At 45.3% G+C, this 22,355-nt stretch overlaps 1 protein-coding gene across 2 annotated transcripts in view; it reads right to left on the minus strand.

Moving 5' to 3' along the window:
* Positions 1–5,928: 5,928 nt before the first annotated feature.
* Positions 5,929–22,355, minus strand: part of POLD3 (DNA polymerase delta 3, accessory subunit) — a 41,703-nt gene continuing 25,276 nt past the window's right edge. For both annotated transcript variants that reach the window (XM_061629120.1, XM_061629121.1), the window contains 4 exons: positions 21,887–21,981; positions 12,522–12,616; positions 10,133–10,211; positions 5,929–8,743 (listed from right to left, as the gene is read on the minus strand). In XM_061629120.1, coding sequence (XP_061485104.1) covers positions 8,541–8,743; positions 10,133–10,211; positions 12,522–12,616; positions 21,887–21,981 — 472 coding nt within the window. In that variant the 3' untranslated portion in view covers positions 5,929–8,540. The remainder of the gene's footprint in view (positions 8,744–10,132; positions 10,212–12,521; positions 12,617–21,886; positions 21,982–22,355) is intronic.

Genomic DNA, 22,355 nt, shown 5'->3' on the forward strand with positions numbered 1-22,355 from the left:
GCCCAGGGGTTTCCAAACGATGTCTATGGAGGATGCTTCATTCATGCAAAGCATGTTGCATATGGTGCTTCATGCAAAGCAGATGTTCTACCGCTGAGCTGCAGCCCTTGAATAAATTATTCAGTAAATTAGCATATGTTAGCATATGAAGCCCTGAATGACTTGGGGCCCAAGTCCTTACAGCAGGGCTGTGGAACCTGTGGCTTGAGGGTCTAATGAGGTCTGGCATGAATCCCAGTTGGTCTTCTCCAAACCACATACGCCTGCTCCACATCCAATGCCATGAGATCAGGTGTAGGGCAGGTAAGGACATAACGATGTGGCTACATAGGACACGACTACAAAGGAACAGGGAGGTTAAACTGAGCTCGTGATTGTTCCTTTGCAAGTGGGGCTTGCTGTCAGTGCCAATCAGCTGATTAACACTAACAGTGAGCCCCACTGGGATCAGAGTTCTGGATTGGGGGCTTGCTGACACTGACTGACACTGTCAGCACACCCCACTTGTAAAGGAACTCTGGGAGCATCTTCCCTATTACCTTCCACCCCATGCAATATGATATGTGCAGGATACCCCTGCTTGCAGTCCCCTCAGCTGAAGCATGGGTTGAACAGTGACATGAGACAGGGCATCCTCGGTGATGGCACTGCACTTATGGAATTCTCTCCCAGATGATGTCTGGATGGCCCCCAGAGTTGAAACATTCTAGACATTTTTATTTGTCCAGGCTTATGCACCACAGACAAAATTCCATGTTCAGGGGCTGAATGGGCTGCCAGTTGAATCTTATTTCAATATTGACAATGGAATAATGTTCTGCACCACACCTGAGATCAGCAGGCTAGTTATGGGGGGCAGGAGAAATCCCATAACATACACAACTCTTTCTTCTCATAGGAGTCTAATTTGGACCTGGAACCAACCCATTTCTTTCCATCTTTTTAGTCTTCGGGAATGATCTGAAGGCACCACCTCACTTGGAGGTAAGGTCTGGTCAGTGCCTAAATGGGTCGCCACCTGTAAGCTACATGTACACTGCCTTGGGTTCCATGATGGAAGAAAAGTGGGATATAAAAATGTAAGAAAATAAGCAAATTACTCTATTTTAGAGCCTCCTTTTGGTTACATTTTTAACTAAACTCCACAGTGCGTCTTATGGGGTATGCACTTTAGAATTAGCAGAGTATATACAGAGTATATGTTCATCAAGGAAATCTGAATAATTGGGAACAGTAAAAAGTATAGCAAACTTTTGCTTGGGTGCATCTAGAGAAGAATTCATTTAACAAATGTACATCCTGTATTCAGTAAGATCTGCTGTATTCAATTCATTAATAGGCAAAAAAACCTTGTGGTTTAAGAACATACCTATAGCCAACAGATATTTCTATCAAACTTTAAAAAGCAGGGAAACTGGGCAGCTATAGTGAATGTATCAGGGGAGCAGGAGACCTGACCTCCTCTCTGAGATGTTGTACTGCCCTACAAATTTGTAAAAATGCAAACACAATTTGGGTTGGTCTTTCACTGTCCAATCCACTTCCTGTGTAAGAAGAGTTTGATAATGTGCCTCTGAGCATATGGTGAGTGGTGGCAAAACCTGCCACCTCCAAAGATGGAGAATTACATTTTTGTGTTTCTTGGTGTTCTTCTTAGGACTCTCCTAACATCTCTCAGCACCCTTCATAAACTACACTTCCCAAGGTTCTTCAGGGGAAGCCATGACTGTCTAAAGTGAAATAAAGGTCTGGCGTGGGTGTGGCCCCGATTAGGCAAACCCAGCAGCTGTGAGTCTGGCTTTTAGAACACTGACAGTTGGTACTTACTGAGCATGCCCGCACTATCATTGACCCCAGTTAAATTTCTTAAATTAATTAAAAATCAGCTATGCCTTTCTAAACTTTTAAACTGCAGAAGATGAAAATCAGAGTATGGGGCAATGGCAGTAATAGGATTACGGGTACTCTGTGAACATGGCTGGTTTTTAATTAATTTCAACAAACCACTGACAGAAAAAAGTCCAACAGGCATCTGGATTTCCCCCCTCTTGTTTTATACTTTGAACTCTGGATTCTCTCTGAGTGTTTTGTGTATCGTCATGAATACTTAAAGCGTTGTTAAGCAAGTGTTTCTGAGTTCAGGACTATAAGTTTTGTAAGGTTTTGTTTTGAAATGAGCTTATGGGAAGCAGCAGAATGGCATGGGGGTGGTATTTTCAATTTAACATTGCAGAACGCAAAAAATCCATGCTGGCTCTTGTGGCTGTATAATCTGAATGCTGTTCTCTATTTCCAGTAAGGAGAGTTGCTTACATTTAGAACCAAGCACCATTTTTCTGTAAAATAAACCATCATCACGTCTCACTTCTCTCCCCCCCTCCCCCCATTCCAAGAACTGAACTAGCAGAAAGGCAATCTTGGGATTGTTACATCAGCCGTGCTGGGAAAAGAAGTGGAGCAGAAGGCAGCTCCTTGCATTGCTAACCTTTTACAATGCTACTTCTGAGAAGACACCCACAGAAAGACCCAAAACTGTTACAATCTGAACTCAGTTATGTCACCATCCTCAGTTTTGTGAAGAAGAGGCATCAGCTCAATGAAGCCTCCATAGATGAGAGGAGGTATAGCTGCGTGCAAGGCTCTGGGGCCAAATGAGGACAGGGGTGTCGCCTGTCACTAGTATATCAGGAGAAGACTGGCTCGTGGTTCAGGGTCAAAGCCCACCTAGCCCAGCATCCTGCACTCATAGTGGCCAGCTGGATGCCCATGAGAAGGCTGCAAGCAGGATCTGAGCACAACAGTGCTCTCCCCCTCTTGCGATGCTCAGAAGCTGGTATTCAGGGGCATTGTGCCCCCGCCCATAGAAGCAGAGCAGCAGGCATTCCCCATCACTTTCTCCAGCATACCCAGCTATTGCTGTTAGAGGTTGTGGAGCTATACCCAGGTGTAGGGAACCTTTCGCCCTTCAGATGTTGCTGAATGACAACTCACATCATCCTTGCCCGTTGGCCATGCTTTCTGGAACTGATGGGAGTTGTCGTTCAGCAACATCTGGGGAGAGGCAAAGGTTCCCCACTTCCACTCCAGCCCAAAAAAGCAAACCTAATCTGCAAGTGGACCTCTTTGTCTCATCTATGATGCTTCATCTCTTCTAGGTGACCTCTTACCATCTTGACCTATAACTCCCCTTTGGGTTAGCTTCTGCCAACATACGTCACTTCTGAGCTCCTGTCAGCATCTGTTGCCATCCCAGAGCTGGATTTGACCCAAGTTGGGCCTGAGCACCTGATTTGTGACCTGAGACCCCCACCCTGGCCTGACTAAGCTCCTCAGCCCTGACCCACCAGCTCTCACTGCTCTTGTAGCCAGATCCGGGCTGTCAAGGTCAACATATGTCAATCCTGATCCACCATTGAGCCTCCTGCTGTTCCCAGCCTGGGGTTCAGCCGCTGCCAACCTGTAATTATTCCATCTTTGTTGGGATGGTGGTTTTCCTTCTCTTCCTATCAATATCATGCCCCGAGGTTAATTTGTAGCAATTCTCAGATCTCTTAAGCAGCAAAACAGCCCAACCTTTCTGCTAATTAGAAAGCCAACTCCTTTCAGGTGAACGGCCAGGCCTAGACGCACTGAGCACCCTTATTTTCACTTTCACTGTGGTTAGTATACTTTTTAAAATCACTTGCTCTGAACACTCCAGCCATCTGTAAAGGCACTCCCCGTTGGCTCAGAGACATTCTGTAACTCCATCAGCCCAAGGGTGGAGCTGAGGACTGAAACACTACGCTCTAGGGCTGAGTCCTACTGAGTGTGCTTTGACTGACAGTAGCTCTTCAGGATCTCAGGCAGAGAAGGGTCTTTCTCGTCTTCTGTCACATGACCATTTTAACTGGAGGTGGCAGGGAGTGAACTTGGGACCTTCCGCAGCCAAGCAGGTGGCAGCCAGCTATGGCCCTTGACCTAGAATGACACAGGGAGATAAGCGAATAAATGAGCATCCACACACCCATTTAGTTATGTAAAATCCATGGAGGGATGCAGTTAAACAAACACACAGACATTGCATGCTTCTCTCCCTCCAGTTCCTCAGCTTTTGGGCTCCGGAGTGGGGCAACGCTTTACATGCAGAAGGTCCATTCCAGTTGCAAACTCCTGGCAGCTCCAGGGAGTCTTGGGGAAGACACACACACACCCCACCGGTCTGAAGCCCTGCAGAGTCACTAGATGGGCCAATGGCCACTCTGCGGAGTGGGTTTCAAGTCTGCTGGTCAAGAGGGAGGGGAAGAGAGGGAACTTTTTGTGCTATACTCCTAAAAGACCCCATTTCCATCCCCCCACTCTCCTGGAGAGGTTCCTCTAACCTTGGATCCCATGACACTCATATCTGTTACTATGCCCCTGCTAGTGACCTTTGCTCCTGTAGCAATAGCATTCCTGGAGGCCTTTCCTCTCTCTGAAACAACCCCCCCCCTTTTTTTTTTACTTTTGCTGCCTCTTATGTCTGGAACCCCCTTCCACTGCCCATCATCTGCCCCCTTCAATCCCCTTATTAAATGCCAGTTTTCTTGAGCTTCAGGCTGAACCCCCTCATCCTCATCGCCAGCAAAGCCCAAGCATGTGTAACTGCGCTTCTTTCATCCTTCGTAGCTCGCTTTCCTCTTGTCCTTCCCCACTATCAGCATTTAGGCTGGATGCTCTTTGGGGCAGAGCCCTATTGCTTTTGCATACAAAACGTTGTGAAGCACCATGTGCTTTGATAAGCCTGCATAAATAATACTGTCACGTGGCCCAATGCTTTCTTTAAAGCAGCCTTCCCCAAGCTGGTGCTCTGCAGATGTTTTGGACTTATAACTCCCAGCAGCTAACAGCAACTCTTGCTACTTAAATGCCAGCCTATGAACACCACAGTCCCAAGGCCCCCTAGTTTTGAACATGTCAACCATAAGAAGAGACCTCTGCAGCTCAAAACCTTGCACCTCAAGACTTTAGCAGCTACTTGGGCCCATTTGAGCAGTGTGTCATTTGCTCACTGGCTGCATTCTGCCAGAGACTCAGCTCCAGAGGATTACTTTGGTACAGGATGGGAACTTATTTTACTCCTTTCTGGTTAATATGTAGAAGGGATAAGAGAAAAGAGCAGGCAGCGTGGTGTAGTGGTTAAGGTGTTGGATTACGACCTGGAAGACCAGGATTGGAATCCCCACACAGCCATGAAGCTCAGTGGGCAACCACGGGCCAGTCACTGCCTCTCAGCCTCAGAGGGAGGCAATGGTAAATACCTCTGAATACTGCTTACCATGAAAACCCTCTTCATAGAGTCACCATTAAGTCAGGATCGACTTTCCATTTTCACCCAAAAGTAAGCTGCAAGTGATTTAAATAGGTTGCCTATGCAGGAAAACAAGTGGAGTATCAGAGCCCTGGGGTGCTGAAAAGCATGATTTGTGGTCTCCAGATGACAAACACAACGGTCTGGTTTGTACACAATGCTAAACCTCAGTTTAAAGTCCTGTGTGTGAGCCTTCCAGAGTTTTCAACTAACTGCAATGTTTTTACATGATTACACCTGACACTGTGTTTAAACCATGGTTTGAAGCTGACCTGTTCTGACAAACCCCACAGTTAAACATTAATTGCAGTTACTGGTATAAACATTAACAACAAACTGTTGGTAGTTGAAAATAGTAGGGAATGCTTCTGATCTCCTCAGGGCCACACTGGAAGATCAAAGGAGAGCACATGTTACTGCATGTAACACTAAACTATGGTTTAATGTTACATGTGAATGTAACCATTGTGTAGCCTTGCACCAGCTACTCTTCCACTTCTCTCCCATGGCAAAATGGAATAATGGCCAGAGTTCCTGCACCGGTGTATACAAGACTGTAAATTACTGCAAACGTCTGCCTAAATGACAAAAGTAGACTGTTTCATATTTTGCAATCCATCCAAATTGAGTTTATTTAACCAAGTGGTTGATTCTGACTCCACCTTTCTACCAGTAAAGACAATGAAAAGGGGATGCAACGCTGTCACAGAGAGTGACTAAGTGTTGGAGCAGCCTTCACCAACATGGCACCCTACAGACGTTTTGGACCACAGCTCCCAACAGCCCCAGCCAGCACAGCTGAAGGGCACCATGTTGGTGAATGCTGAGCTAGACCATGAGCGCTGCTGCCATTTTGCTGCTTCTTCCACCCAAACTGATGCAAAAGGCGACAGGCTGGGTAGCTCAAAAGCCTCTTCTGAAAACCGTGGCTGGTCAGTGACAGGTGAAGAATTCCAGCTTGGTTTTCAATTTTTTATATATAGTATTTAGTTGCATGGAAAATCGTCAAAGCCCAATGAAAACCAACCAGTAGCATCACAAGTTCAAAAACAAAACATCTCTTCAGTAAGATTTTTTTTTTAAAAAAAAGATTTAACAGAAGACTATCTTTATTTAACATTTCGTTTTGTCCTAGAATAAACATCCGAGCATACAAAGGGGAGGGAATTTAAGTGTGGTTTTTTGAGAAAGTTTTTTTTAAAAACAGGCAAAAGCCAAACTACAGTTTCCCAGCCCCTTCCAGTTGAGGCCTCCTACTTCATATTTGAAAAAACCACCAACACTGTCCCAAGGACAGGAGGCCTAGCACTGACCTCCGTAGAGTAGCTGTCTCTAGCCTAGTGCCCTCCAGATGTTTTGAACAACTTCCCCCCAGCCCAGCCAGCATGGCTGTTCTGGCAAAGGGTGTTGGGAGTTATGCTCCAAAACATCTAGAGGTCATGAGGGTGAGGAAGGCTATTGTGGGGAATGATGCCAAACCCCTCTTTCTGTGGCTAGAGGGTACCTAGGGTTACAAGGCCTGGCTGCACTTGCTCAAATACTGTCTCTTACATATGGAAAGGGTGTAGATGGATTCTGATAGCTCAGCCAATGGATTTCAGCTCTTTTTTTTAGAAAAAAGGAGAGTTGGGGATGGGGGCTTGGGGTGGTTTAAACACCAGTGCTGAGCTTCAGAATAAAAATGATTTCTGTAGCATATGATTTGAATGGGCCCCTCTGTCTCTCCTGTCTCACCAGCAGCTTCAGAATAGCTCAGTTTGAAGCTGTATTTTGGTTATGGTTTAGGCATGACTGCAGGGGGCCACCAGCTCCTAAACCTGCCATGGGCGGTGGCAGAATCGAGTTCTTGCTCGCTCGCTCGCTCTCAACTCGCCACCGAACGGATTTGCCCAGATAGCAGCAAACATCCAGCCTCCATCCCTGCGTCTTCTCCAGAATGAGCTATCCTGCTTCTGAGGAAAGAGCTAAGCAATGCTGTTGCCCTCCTAAGTGACCTTGACCATTTCTCCCAGAGGAGAGAGAGAGACTGGAAGCGAGCAGAGAAAGCGGGGGGAGAAATGATCCAGTAGAGGCTGCCTGTTATTCCTCCACCACAATGAGCTGAAGACACAAAACAGGAGAGCAGGACAGTCAGGGACAAGTTCCACTAAGGCGCTTACAGGTGGAGATGCTGGGGCCCATTCAAACTCAGCTTTTTTAGAGTTGGATCCACCCAAGCGGGGGTGCTCATCATTTGGTTTCTCTTCTTAAGGAAGTAAAAAGCACGTTTGGTAGGGGATTAAGGAAGCCAACCAGTCTGGGACTGCAGCGCCCCGTGTTTGTGGTGGGGCTAATATCGACCCCATGCAAGCAAGCAGCTACAGGCTGCCTTTGGATGGGCTGTAAAAGAAAAGCTGCCTTTCTGGGATGGGTACGTGTCAAAAGTAGATCTGGGCAAAAGCCCCATGCAAACACCACAGAAGTCTCTCCACAGACATGGAGGAGTCAAGAGGACAGTCCAGGCTCGTTCTGAAATTAAGCAGAAATCTATTGCTACCGGTTCAAGTATTTATCATAGCAGAGGCAGCCTCTGCCAACAACCAATGAGGCTTGTAACGCTCATGTTGTGTCCATGCTGTTCACACTTCTTTGCTGAGGAAAAAATACCATATAGTTGCCCTTCCGAGCAGCTGGAAAAGCAGGCAACAGCACGCCGGCCCACAACATTTTAACCAAAGGAAAAGTAACGCTAAACAGGACTGAAGACCAGTCTCCTTCCCGATAGCTGCTTGAGCTCAGAGCAGCCTTAAAACCTCTGTCAGGTACTCCAAATCCACACCTGTGAAGAGGAAAGGCCTCAAGGCAGGATGGGTGGGACAGGGAGCTGGTGGGGAAACTCGGTCGGGTTCCATTGGATTGACCAGAGGCAGTGGGAGAAGCCAGTCCACTCGCAGGGCTTGCCTCAAAGCACAACAGCAGCAAAAAGGAACCGTCAGCCTTGCCATGTATTCCAAAGGCCATCGCACAGCAAGTCAAGTGATCCTCAAATAGCGACTCTGTTGCCTCCAGCGGCTGCTTTCTACACAGTTTGGCAAAAAAAGGCTCCCACAAGGGCGAATGGGGCTTGTTTTCCGATTCCAGAGAGAGCCCGCTTCCATGGCAAGTACGGTGCCTCAAGAAGGGAGGGGGCTTGCTCTGAAGCGGCATCTGCCGACTGGGTGGCGGCTGAGGCTCATTTCTTCTGGAAGAAGCCCATGATGGACGCCTGCTTGTTGGCCTTGCTGGCTGCAGCTCCCCCTCTCTTGGCGGCCTTCTTCTCCTCTTTGGGGTCCTTCTTGGCAGCCCCAGCAGGACGCCTGTGAGTCGCAGGGGGCTTGGAGCGGAACTCCTCTTCGCTGTCTGTACAGGATTCGCTCTCGTATGCCTTCTCAGTCACTGGTGGGGGGAAAGAGGGTGGAATAAGCCATTACAGCTTGAGAGGCCTCAATTCTGTCAGCATTTGGGTTATCAGATATCCTTCTGAAGCCACACTAAATCAACCCCAATTCTGCAGGCAACCACGGAGACTCCTGGTTGCTGTCCAACCCGACTCCCATCTTCCCTTCCTCCTCCTCCTTCTGCAGAACTGTGTCCATGGCCCACAGGCCTTAGACTGATTCCATATAGTGTGGAGCCAATGATGCATAATGCAGGTGCCATCCCGGAGCTCATTAGGGACCGGCTCCTGAAAGGAACACAGCATTAAAAACGGGAGGAGTGGGAAATCTCTCTGGATAGGACATCTAGCAATCCCAGGACAGGTCCTATAGGACCTCCAAGTCAATACACCTCTTCCTCTACATATCTGTCACCTAAATACCCTGGGTCCTAACCCTTGACCAAAAAAATCCAAGCATTTTTGAAGTTCTGCAAAGGCAACATTTAGACCTTGGACTTGAATGTACAGGCAAGACTCCTCTCTTATCCAGACCTTTCTCACCACAGTTCCATTACATCCTTGCTTTGCTACACCAAACCATCTGCCAGAGGTGTGGGAAGCTCCCTGATGAACTATACCGGATCTGGACTGCAAATCCATAAAGTCAGCATTCCACCGAAGACCATCTATTCCAAGGGGGGAAGGAAAGCTTCCCACTCTTGACATTTTTAGAAAACACTGAAATTAAAGAATAAACCCACACTTTTTGCTGGAGAGAGTAAAAAACAAAATGCCCATCCTTGTTACTGCACAATCTGGATAAATCCTTGGGAAGCGGTGGGGAGGAAGGGAAGGTTGGCTGGGGATAGATAGAAAGGAGAGAGTCTTTTTCTTTGGAGGCGTCTGAGCTGGAGGCCAGAGCACTTCTCTCCGCAGTAAGGCACTTAGCCAAACTTGAAAAGCCAGAACTTTAATCCATTTTTAACTTGACAAAACCCAGGCTAGAGGCTTGCATGACTAATGTGGCCAGTTGCAGTATGGGTTTCTCAATACACGGGCAGGCCCTCCCCTCCACACCCCCAAGCCCCCCAACTCCAAGTTGCAACAGGCCTCGATTAAGGGGTCCGGCACAAAATGTCCTGCGTGGTAACAAATGCTACTCCAACAACATAGCACTCATTCATACGAACAATCACACAGAGTCTGAAGAGATTTCAGGGATAATCACGCATTCCCCTTTCCTAGACACCCTAGGGCTCCTTCGGGAGGGAAGGGCAGATAGAAATCCAATAAACAATAAAAATAACAACAGCAGCTCTCTTTTATTGTTACTGTTTGTGAAGATTTAATCAACACTCACACAATTCATTATTTAACCACATGACAACCCTACTGCTAAGCCTTACCTATACAGCCTTCCTCATCAACAAACGTTTTGCACTTCAGCACTCGCTTCCGCTTCCGCCTCTTCTCTCCTGCTGAAGCCTGAAAGAGGACAATACAGGAAATGAGAACGCCACGTAGTGAACAGATCCCACAGCCAGGGCTGCAAGCAGCAACTATTCTTGCTGCTCACTGGTGGCCACCTAGGACCCGAGGTGGAGGTAGTTCCCTCCAGTTGGAAAGCAGGTTTCACAAGACGAGACCGCACCACATTCAGCTCATCTGACTGGAGCAATCATGGATTACTCACAACAAGATTCTTTCAAGCTACCGTTAAAAGTGGGCTTATAAAAAAATGGCGAAAAGAGGGATTTTATTCCACAGAATAGTGGCCAGCAACTAGCAATCCAGGTGCTATTCCTTGGCCCACCAGCAGCCCACGGCCCATCGTAGAATGCACAGTCTTCCTTGACATTGCCCTCCTCCTAACCCAAAACTGGGAGGGCCTTCTCAGTGGTGGCCCCCAAATTATGGAATGATCTCCCTGACGAGGTGCACCTAGCACCCACACTGTTATCTTTTTGGCGCCAGGTCAAGACTTTCCTCTTCTCCGAGGCATTTTAGCATGTGTTTTAAATTGTTTTTAAAAGATGTGTTTTTAAATTTGTATATTTGTTTTTAATGTTTTTAGTTATTGTAAACCGCCCAGAGAGCTTCAGCTATGGGGCAGTATATAACTACAACTACTAACTAAATAAATAAACTGGTTCTTGCAGGGAGACAGAAACAGCCATTTCAATTCACCATTCCTGGGTTCAAGCAGAAGCAGATGCGCTACCAAGATACTATATGACTAGAAAGGAGAGGAGTCATTATAGCACAGGCCTTTCTTGCTCTGGCTTTTAATTTTTTTATTATTGTGTGCAATTATTAGTTGAAATTCAAATTCACGCTGGTGGCCATTATTACATCTTGTGGGGCCAAATTCCATAGTTTAACTATGTACTGTATGAAGAAGTACTTTGTCTTTCCTGAATCTTCCAACGTTCACCTTTACTGGATAATCCTGGGTTCTAGTTATTACGCAAGTGGCCTATACTTCTTCCACAACATGCATAATTTTATACACCTCTGTCACACACACCCTTACACACCCTTTTTCTCCAAATGCTGCAGCCTTTCTTCCTCACAGGGGAGTTGCTCATCCCCTTGATGATTTTGGTTGCCCTTTTCTGAACAATAGCTCTACAACATCCTTTTTGGGGTGAGGCGACCAGAACTGTACACAGTATTCCAAATGCAGCCTCATCACAGATTGATACAATGGCGTTACGATATCAGAAGTTTTATTTTCAATCCCTTTCCTAAAGATCCCTGACATGGAATTTGCCTTTTTCACAGCTGCTGCAGATTGAGTCAAATGAAGGAGAATACTGGTTTAGTTTATATGAGAATACTAGCCATCTTATTTATGCCATTCAATTGGTGCAAGGAGAGATTCCAACTAACTCCAGCTGGGGAAGGGGATGATATTTATTATTTATTTATTTATTATTTATTAAAAATATTTATAAGCCGCTCTATTTTCACAGAAACTCAGAGCGACGACCAACATAGAGCTTTGCCCTCTCTTTCAGCCTGCAAACATTTTTGCAATCATTCACTCTAACAGTTCAAACTACTAGCTTGAACTGCAAGGGACCAAATACTAAAAATAAACCGAAATAGAAATAAAAGAGAGCAAAGAAACAAATCAAGCAGAAGGTGGACACTTCTCTCCTTTTCTTTGAGGGGCTTCCGACTTCAGGCTAGAAGTTTAAGTGGTAGAAGTTCTTTATAAGATTGCCTGCATTTCTAATCAAAAGCTAAAAATTGCATTGTGGCTGATGTGTTTTATAATTGAAAGACAGCAGATTTTTTTCATCCACTTCACTTTTGAATGGAGACATTCACTCAATTTTTGAAGTAAAACTTTTTGGGCTTTGGAAATGTTAACAAACTGACAATACATGCAAATAAGTTGTATCTCTTTGCCAAAATTTGCATTTTCTCACTAGGCGTTATGAGCAAAGTGGCATCTGTTTGTGACTATATGACTAGATCAGTTCATGGAGGCTGTGGAAAGAGGAAACAATTCACCATTCTGAAGACCCTAAAAATTCATTTCTTACTAAGTCTATCAGTCTCAAAGAAGGCATTGTAAGCATTTGGAGCTGGGTTGAGAATCACACATCTTCCATTCCAAATCCTGTCACTGTTGGCAAAAAGTTATGCAAGCCAAATGAGCTAAGCAAGTCCGCATAAAGCATAATCCCATGTTCAGAATTTGGGCTTTCCAATGGCTTAGTTTCAAATCCACCATTAAGAAGGCTTTTCACGCATGAATGTTTGAAACATAAAATGAGCCATTACATGGGCATGTATAGGCATGGGGTCCAACTCTGGGTTCAGGTCTGGCTCAGATGAAACATCTTTCACTTCAGGAGTTACAGGTGATTCTGGGACATCTGCAGGGAAAAAAAAGAGGAATTAAGTTGCAATTTTAGCATTATAGCCCAACAAGAATTTGCAGCATTATCGCGCCATTTCATTTATTTTATGACACTTATATCCTGCCTTTCTTCCATCATGGAACCCAAAGTGGCATACCTGTGGTTCCCAGGTGGCCACCTGGCATTGCCCAAGCCCAGATCTGCTTCATGTACCTTCACACAACACACTAGCTGTTTATTACTGCTTCTCTAGTTAAAGCCAGGGGTACACACACTTCACACCTGAAGTATTTCTAAATTAGCCACTGAAATGCGTATTTGAGGTCTGATTTTGAAAAGGTGCCACCACTTCAGGGCTCCTGATGACCAGCCTGGAAAATGAAGCAGTAAGGCACCTTGACAAGCAGACACTTACACGCTCCATTCTGATTAGCCAAGACAGGCTCTTAGAAGTGTTTAATTCTTCAAGCAATAGGAGACAATGAGTTTTGGAGGGGTGACTAAAAAGCAACTTTATGGGTTTCTACTTTATAGAAACATTTCTGTACCACCATATAATAAAATATCAAGGCGGTGTACAACATTAAAACATAAAGCACCATTAAAAACAATGCAGATAATCATTAAAAGTGGCTGGCTAATCAAACAATTAAAAATTAAACAGGTACAAAGGCCTGCCAGCATAAAAAGGTCTTCAAGAAGGTAAAAAAATGAGGGTGCCTGCCGAATCTCTTCTGGAAGAGTGGTCCACAGCTTGGGCCTAGCAACACTAAATTAAGGTCTGCTTTGCACGCTACCAAACCTCACGTCAAACTTCGCATGCTATAACCAACATTCCTGTAAATCTACACACAGGATTGTATCCTGTGTTGGAGATGGGCAACGTGTAGGTCCAGCCTACATTTCTTCAATGATTTCAATGTATATATGGGTTTCTACAGTACACTGAAATAAATTATACACATCTGGGTGAATTTGGATTGACGAAATGGGAATTGGATAAAACTTAAGAAATTTAATTCTTTGGTTGTTAATAGGGAAGGACGGACGGAAAGGCAGATTACAATAGATACTAGATGCCAAACAGAGAACTGGGATTCAAGTAGTGCTGTTCCTTAAGAGAACTCCACCGGGCCCTCTGCTACTTTCTAAGGCTGCTTCAAGGCAATAGCTTTCTTAGGTGTTGGTTGTATTGATTCAAGGCAAGGGACACTCACGAGACAAACCAGTCCCTCACCATAAAAGGATTGGTGCAAATTATATAGTCCAACTGAAGGACTGTGTCAGTTTAAACTACTACTTCCTTTTGTTTTGTTTCTACACTGTTGCTTCCTAGACTTCAAGTTTAGCACTAAGTTACAACAGCCAGCAGCGCAGGAAGTGCCATCAGCATGTAGCCTAAGGCTGCAGCAGAACCCACACACATTTAGGATGTACTCTACCACAAGTACCAATAAAAACTTGCTCTTTAGTAATGAAAGCCCCAATTTGAGATTCTGCAGGAGCTGTATTACATGTTCTGGATCATAAGACTAACTTCTGAAGACTCCTAGGAATATCCTGCTTCCCATCTTGAGAAGACAGGCCCATTGCATCTTAGGCCTGCAGTGCTATTATAGAAGCACTTGGCAGCTCAATCACCTGTCCATTGCTTGCACCACACCACCCTCAGTTTTACTAGCATGCAAAACCTATCAATAGTGTGTTCCACCTGAACCATATTCATGAATGCAGTTTCATGTAAGAAACTCGTGGCATCAATACTAGCTTTAGCAAAGTGCATTTAAAAATGGGTAGAATCAGCTTTAAAATAAACCTGGATACTATCAAGCAGTTCTAAAAACAATGTTGATACCAATGACACTAGCCTCTCCCCACTTCCAAAAGACCTATAAAAATGCTTTCAAAGATGTTTGTTGAATCCCTCTTCAAATCCTGCCTTGGCTAAAACCCTTTAACCATGGACATTTTGTGTTGAGTGTACTCTTTGCCTTTAGACAGAAAGACAAGCTCACAGCCGGAAGTGCCTTTTCCCATCCCACCTGCAGACAGAGTCATTCTGACAATCTCCAGCATAAATTAATGCTACTTGGTTCAGCTGACAGTTAAGTCACAAACTGTGGCGGTTCTGCCAAAGCGAATGGCAAAAACCAACAACAATCACAAGGCAGATCTACTTTTAATATTCCTCTGGGCTGGCAGAGACCTGGAAACTGCGTTAGCAGCAGCACCCATATCACGCAACCCCCATCACCCTGTCTAGCTGAAAGGTTGCAGGGAAGCCCTGCCAAGTTCAAGGGAGAGCTCCCACAGAGAGAAACCTGCCCAGCTGACCTGTCTGCTTAACAGAAAGCATGGGAATGTTGGGCAGAAAACCTGCCAAGCTTCCCTTTAAATCCACTTTTGGGCGACAGCTTTGTGCTCCCACTGTAGCCTCAACACATAGTTTGGAAACCAGCCCAGCCTATTAGGTCAGTACTGGGAATGTTGCTGGGCCAGGCGGGAGGCCAAGCAACCTTTTGCAGGTGAAGCAGGAGCTGAAATCAACTGGTGGCTGGCTTCCAACCACCATGAATTGTGCTCTTCCGTCAGAGGGGGCGGGGAGAGTGAAAACACAAGCAGCAAGACAGATGGCAGGATACGGGACATGACACAGATATACACACGTCAAGATGCCCAGCTGTTAAATGACGCTGGCCTCACAGTTGTGGACAATCAAGCAGCAAGTACCATTTCTATCTTGATGCTGGTATACAGTGTCATTGGCCCAGTCCTCTGGAATGCTCTGCAAACAGAGATCCAACAGGCGCCTTCTGGTCTGAAACTTTACACGGCTGCTGAAAACTTTTCTATGCTGCCAAGCTTAGGCAGGGAGTTAAGAAAACGTCTTTCTGTAATAGCTGCTGATCTATAATTTTCAATGTTTATGTGGTTTTTATTGTATTTATGTAGAGGTGGTATAAACCACTGAGTTTTTAAAAATGATATAGTGGTATAAGAATATAAACAAACAAACAAACTAGCAGCTGCAAAGGGTACAGCTGCAGCCTCCACTTGGTGATATACACGATGTGGCCCTTAAGGCCAAATATTGGCTTTCACTGTGTCTTCCCAGACTTCCTGGGACAAACAAGCACAGTATTTGGCTTTCTTCTCCTCTGCTCTTCTGGGCTGAATGGATGGTATGCATTAAGTGGCCTCTAAGTTCCTCTGCTAGCCAGCTTACTGGATGCCCATTTCGTTTGGCACAATCCCATCTCACTTGGTTCCCAACTTATTATAGAGTAATTTACTAGAGAAGGCTGCATTGCAGCCGCCCGAATCAATGAAGATCCTTAATACGGCAGCTGAGCATCCTGAAGGTGCAACTGCTGTCCTGGCAGCTTTGCTTTCCGTGCCATCATTCAGATAATTTTATAAACGTTTTGAATCCTACAAGTCCCAAAACAAATCCTGGGTTATTCACTAAAATGAAGTGGCAGGGATGAGTTACACAAACCTGGCTAGATGCTGCAACTCCCATAAGATATCACAAAAGTCTTAAGGAGACTGGTGGCAAGCTCTTGCCAAGAAGCTAAAAGCAGCTCCAAAACGGTACCAACTGGGATTACGCTGCAAGGAATTTCTGAAAATCTTACCTTTCTTTTTAAAATCATGCATCAAGCTGCTGGCCCATAGGGGCTGTAGAGGTACACTTGGAAAAGAAGCTGCTGATACCTGCAGAAGGCTCCAGTGTTGGAGTGGGGACAGTACAAGGAGCTACTGTGCCATGCTTGGCTATCTGCCTCTCCTGCAGGGCTAGCAATCATATTATTTATTTTTAAAATCACATCCTGCCTTTTGCCCTGGAGATTGCCCTCCATACATTTCTTACCGCTCTTCGCTTACCTACACTCATAGTACAGTCTGCGATAACAAACAAAAAGCTCGAGCTTTCTGCAAAACCAAGATAATGGACTTCACAGAGTCAGTGAATGATGGATATTTCTGTATTTGGTGTGACTAAGGGTTGTATCTAATAACAATTCTACTCATAGTAGACCCATTAAAATTAATGGATATGACTAACTTAGATCCATTAATTTAAACAGGTCTGCTGCCAGTAGAACCTAGTTGGATACAATGCTAATTCTCTTTGATGCAGCTATTAGGAAGAGTGAAGGGCCTGCACATTAATAGACTTCTTTCTCAATGCTACAACTTGTGTGAGGCAAGAGTGTAAGCATGAAAGATGCACAGCATCCACGACTATCTGCCTGTTGGACAGAAGTCGTGGGTATGCTCTCGGTGCAATGAGCTCCTGGCTCTCCGGACACGACTTCATTTCCTTGAGGCCAAGGTGGCGGACCTGGAAAAGCTGAGAGAGGCAGAGAGGTGTGTGGAGGAGGCCTTCAGGGACGTTATAGCTGTGTCCCACTCCAACGATGATAGCTCTCCTGCTATCATGGACAACGATGGTCTCGGGGAAGGAGAGCATCCAGCTGAGGAAGAGGGAAACGATCCCTTAGAAGGGACCCATTCCTTGGGGGATGAGCAGCTATCCTCTCGTGCCGAGGATATATCTCCAGGGGGTGGAGGGATCCTTGTAGTGGGTGATTCGATCATTAGGAACATAGACAGTGGGGTGTGTGATGGGCGTGTAGACCGCAAGGTGTTTTGCCTGCCTGGTGCGAAGGTTGCGGATATCGCCCGTCGTTTAGATAGTTTGGTAGACAGTGCTGGGAAGGAGTCAGTGGTCGTGGTGCACGTTGGCACCAACGACATGGGGAAATGCAGCCGTGAGGTCCTGGAAGCAAAATTTAGGTTGCTAAGTAGGATGCTGAAAGCCAGGACCTCCAAGGTGGCTTTCTCTGAAATGCTACCGGTTCCACGCGTAGGACCAGCCAGACAGGCCCAGCTTTCTCTGAAATGCTACCGGTTCCACGCGTAGGACCAGCCAGACAGGCCCAGCTTCGCAGTCTCAATGCGTGGATGAGACGATGGTGTCGGGTGGAAGGGTTTATATTTGTTAGGCACTGGGGAACATTTTGGGACAAGCCGGGCCTGTACCAAAGGGACGGGCTCCACTTGAACCAGAATGGAACCAGACTGCTGGCACTTAAAATTAAAAAGGTAGCAGAGCAGCTTTTAAACTGACTGAGGGGGGAAACCCGACAGGAGCTGAGAAAGGTCCGGTTCGGAATAAACCTCCCCCCTGGGATAAAAACCAAAGAAATGATGAAATTTTAAAAGGGGTAGGCCTAGAAGTAGGCATTGTGAGAGCAGGGGCACAGGATATAAATTCAGAAGAGCAAAATTACCACAGGCCAAACCACAAGTGCCAAAGACACTTGAAGAGAGACACTGCTTACAAGTGCCTGTACGCTAATGCTAGGAGCCTCCGAACCAAGATGGGAGAACTGGAGTGCTTGGTCTTAGAGGAGAGCATTGATATAGTGAGCATAACGGAGACCTGGTGGAATGGAGAAAACCAGTGGGATACGGTTATCCCTGGATATAAACTATATCGGAAGGACAGGGAAGGATGTATTGGTGGCGAAGTCGCTCTATACGTGAAAGAAGGCATTGAATCCAGCAAGCTCGAAACCCCAAAAGAGGCAGACTCCTCCACAGAATCGTTGTGGGTGGTGATACCGTGCCCCAGGAGGGACTTAATACTGGGAACGATCTATCGTCCCCCTGATCAAAATGCTCAGGGAGACCTTGAGATGAGATATGAAATTGAGGAAGCATCCAAACTAGGAAATGTGGTACTAATGGGTGACTTCAACTACCCGGACATAGACTGGCCGCATATGTGTTCCAGTCATGACAAAGAAGCAAAGTTTCTAGATATTCTAAATGACTATTCCCTAGACCAGTTGGTCATGGAACCGACCAGAGGGACGGCAACCCTGGACTTAATCCTCAGTGGGGACCGGGCCCTGGTGCGAGATGTAAGTGTTGTCGAACCGATTGGGAGCAGTGACCACAGTTCTATTAAATTAAACATACATGTAAATGGCCAATTGCCAAGAAAATCCAACACGGTCACATTTGACTTCAAAAGAGGAAACTTCACAAAAATGAGGGGATTGGTAAAAAGAAAGCTGAAAAACAAAGTCCAGAGGGTCACATCACTCGAAAATGCTTGGAAGTTGTTTAAAAACACTATATTAGAAGCTCAACTGGAGTGCGTACCACAGATCAGAAAAGGTACCGCCAGGGCCAAGAAGATGCCAGCATGGTTAACGAGCAAAGTCAAGGAAGCTCTTAGAGGCAAAAAGTCTTCCTTCAAAAAATGGAAGTCTTGTCCGAATGAAGAAAATAAAAAAGAACACAAACTCTGGCAAAAGAAATGCAAGAAGACAATAAGGGATGCTAAAAAAGAATATGAGGAGCACATTGCTAAGAACATAAAAACCAACAACAAAAAATCCTATAAATACATTCAAAGCAGGAGACCATCTAGGGAGGCGATTGGACCCTTGGATGATAAGGGAGTCAAAGGTGTACTAAAGAACGATAAGGAGATTGCAGAGAAGCTAAATGAATTCTTTGCATCTGTCTTCACAGTGGAAGATATAGGGCAGATCCCTGAACCTGAACTAACATTTGCAGGAAGGGATTCTGAGGAACTGAGACAAATAGTGGTAACGAGAGAGGAAGTTCTAAGCTTAATGGACAATATAAAAACTGACAAATCACCGGGCCCGGATGGCATCCACCCGAGAGTTCTCAAAGAACTCAAATGTGAAATTGCTGATCTGCTAACTAAAATATGTAACTTGTCCTTCGGGTCCTCCTCCGTGCCTGAGGACTGGAAAGTGGCAAATGTAACGCCAATCTTCAAAAAGGGATCCAGAGGGGATCCCGGAAATTACAGGCCAGTTAGCTTAACTTCTGTCCCTGGAAAACTGGTAGAAAGTATTATTAAAGCTAGATTAACTAAGCACATAGAAGAACAAGCCTTGCTGAAGCAGAGCCAGCATGGCTTCTGCAAGGGAAAGTCCTGTCTCAGTAACCTATTAGAATTCTTTGAGAGTGTCAATAAGCATATAGATAGAGGTGATCCAGTGGACATAGTGTACTTAGACTTTCAAAAAGCGTTTGACAAGGTACTTCACCAAAGGCTTCTGAGGAAGCTTAGCAGTCATGGAATAAGAGGAGAGGTCCTCTTGTGGATAAGGAATTGGTTAAGAAGCAGAAAGCAGAGAGTAGGAATCAACGGACAGTTCTCCCAATGGAGGGCTGTAGAAAGTGGAGTCCCTCAAGGATCGGTATTGGGACCTGTACTTTTCAACTTGTTCATTAATGACCTAGAATTAGGAGTGAGCAGTGAAGTGGCCAAGTTTGCTGACGACACTAAATTGTTCAGGGTTGTTAAAACAAAAAGGGATTGTGAAGAGCTCCAAAAAGATCTCTCCAAACTGACTGAATGGGCGGAAAAATGGCAAATGCAATTCAATATAAACAAGTGTAAAATTATGCATATTGGAGCAAAAAATCTGAATTTCACATATACGCTCATGGGGTCTGAACTGGCGGTGACCGACCAGGAGAGAGACCTCGGGGTTGTAGTGGACAGCACAGTGTGCGGCAGCTGTGAAAAAGGCAAATTCCATGCTAGCGATAATTAGGAAAGGTATTGAAAATAAAACAGCTGATATCATAATGCCGTTGTATAAATCTATGGTGCGGCCGCATTTGGAATACTGTGTACAGTTCTGGTCGCCTCATCTCAAAAAGGATATTATAGAGTTGGAAAAGGTTCAGAAGAGGGCAACCAGAATGATCAAGGGGATGGAGCGACTCCCTTATGAGGAAAGGTTGCAGCATTTGGGGCTTTTTAGTTTAGAGAAAAGGCGGGTCAGAGGAGACATGATAGAAGTGTATAAAATTATGCATGGCATTGAGAAAGTGGATAGAGAAAAGTTCTTCTCCCTCTCTCATAATACTAAAACTCGTGGACATTCAAAGAAGCTAAATGTTGGAAGATTCAGGACAGACAAAAGGAAGTACTTCTTTACTCAGCGCATAGTTAAACTATGGAATTTGCTCCCACAAGATGCAGTAATGGCCACCAGCTTGGACGGCTTTAAAAGAAGATTAGACAAATTCATGGAGGACAGGGCTATCAATGGCTACTAGCCATGATGGCTGTGCTCTGCCACCCTAGTCAGAGGCAGCATGCTTCTGAAAACCAGTTGCCGGAAGCCTCAGGAGGGGAGAGTGTTCTTGCACTCTGGTCCTGCTTGCGGGCTTCCCCCAGGCACCTGGTTGGCCACTATGAGAACAGGATGCTGGACTAGATGGGCCACTGGCCTGATCCAGCAGGCTCTTCTTATGTTCTTATGTTCACAGGACTGCACAGACCTCTGTTGCTACTGCATCAGAGTGCGTGCCGTATATACAAATGAATGATACTGCTATTAGCAAGAGATTTAATCTCTGCTGCAAAACAGAAGCCGAAACATTTTGCAACAGAAATTAAATACGCTTTGTTAATCATAGAACCATATATATTTGAGCAATTAAGTGAATCTTGAAAGAGCTCTAGAACAAGCTTGTGTGAAATGGCGTTTGAAGCTGTTTAAAAACAACTGCCTATCTAAAGTCACACGGCAGGTGAAAATACCAGGTTCTGAACAAAATGCAGAAATAGCGCATGAGACTCCCTGTGCATAGGAAGGACTTCCTCTTGGATGTTAAGACTGGCCAAGACAAGGAGTGGCAGCTCCTTTCTGGAAAAGGCAACCCCACAGCAAAGCTTAGAGACGACTGGCCTGCCCAGGGCCTTAAGCAATTCTGAAAGATCAATGGAGACCACCCTGTTCATTTGGAAACTCTACTTAGTGTTCCTTCACAGTGCTGACGTTTTATTGACAATGTTCAACAGCTTTTAGATAGCTGTGTATTTATTTATTTTTCAAATGTTGCTGCTGCTTTTCCATTATATCAGCTGCGTCTTACTGGACATTCTTCGTTAAGCCACTCTGTGGGCTTTTTTGAAACGAAGTGGCAGGACAGAAATCTGAAACTTAAAAATGACATTTCTGCAGAGAAGCAATTACTTTGCACATCTGTGTTTCCCTAATGATAAGATGAAGGGGTGTATGCCTGCGTGCACACTAGCCATTCACAGAAAAAACACAAGGAGAAAGCGAAGCCACCTTGGTGGAGCTTTGTGCCCATTTGAGAGATGTTTAGCACTGCTGTAACTGCTGACTTCCAAACAGGCCATGACCTACCAGACACTTCAATATAACTGCAACACCATCAACTGCCCCGTCAGATCCTACTCACCCTCGTCATCGCTGCTGCTGGACTGAAGCAGTTTGATTCGACGCCTCTTTTTCGTCAGGCTTTCAGCTTCCTCCTCCTCATCTAGCCTCTTTGTTCTGCAAATAAATGAGGTATGTCACCTCAAATGTACTTGGGGGGGGGGAGGAGGAGGAAGAAAGTTTCTCCAAATGTAAAATATGCTTGACTAGTAATTTAGATTTTATTTTGTAAGCCGCTCTGAGTGCCCTTTATAGGGTTGAAGGGCGGGACAGAAATATTTTAAATAAATAAATAGAGCAAAGGAACAATGCAGTATTTTCCACTTATACCTCCTATAATTAAAAACTGCTGCATGTACTGAATTCCCATCCCCAATAATGGGCACATGACTGAATTCCAAGGAAGAAGCGACCTGAAGAGATGCCCGCAGGGTCACATATATTTTGCAATTAAACACTAAACAAACAAACCCAAGATAATAATTCAGCAC

Source organism: Rhineura floridana, chromosome 5, assembly GCF_030035675.1.
Source record: "Rhineura floridana isolate rRhiFlo1 chromosome 5, rRhiFlo1.hap2, whole genome shotgun sequence".
Classification (NCBI taxonomy): Eukaryota; Metazoa; Chordata; class Lepidosauria; order Squamata; family Rhineuridae; genus Rhineura; species Rhineura floridana.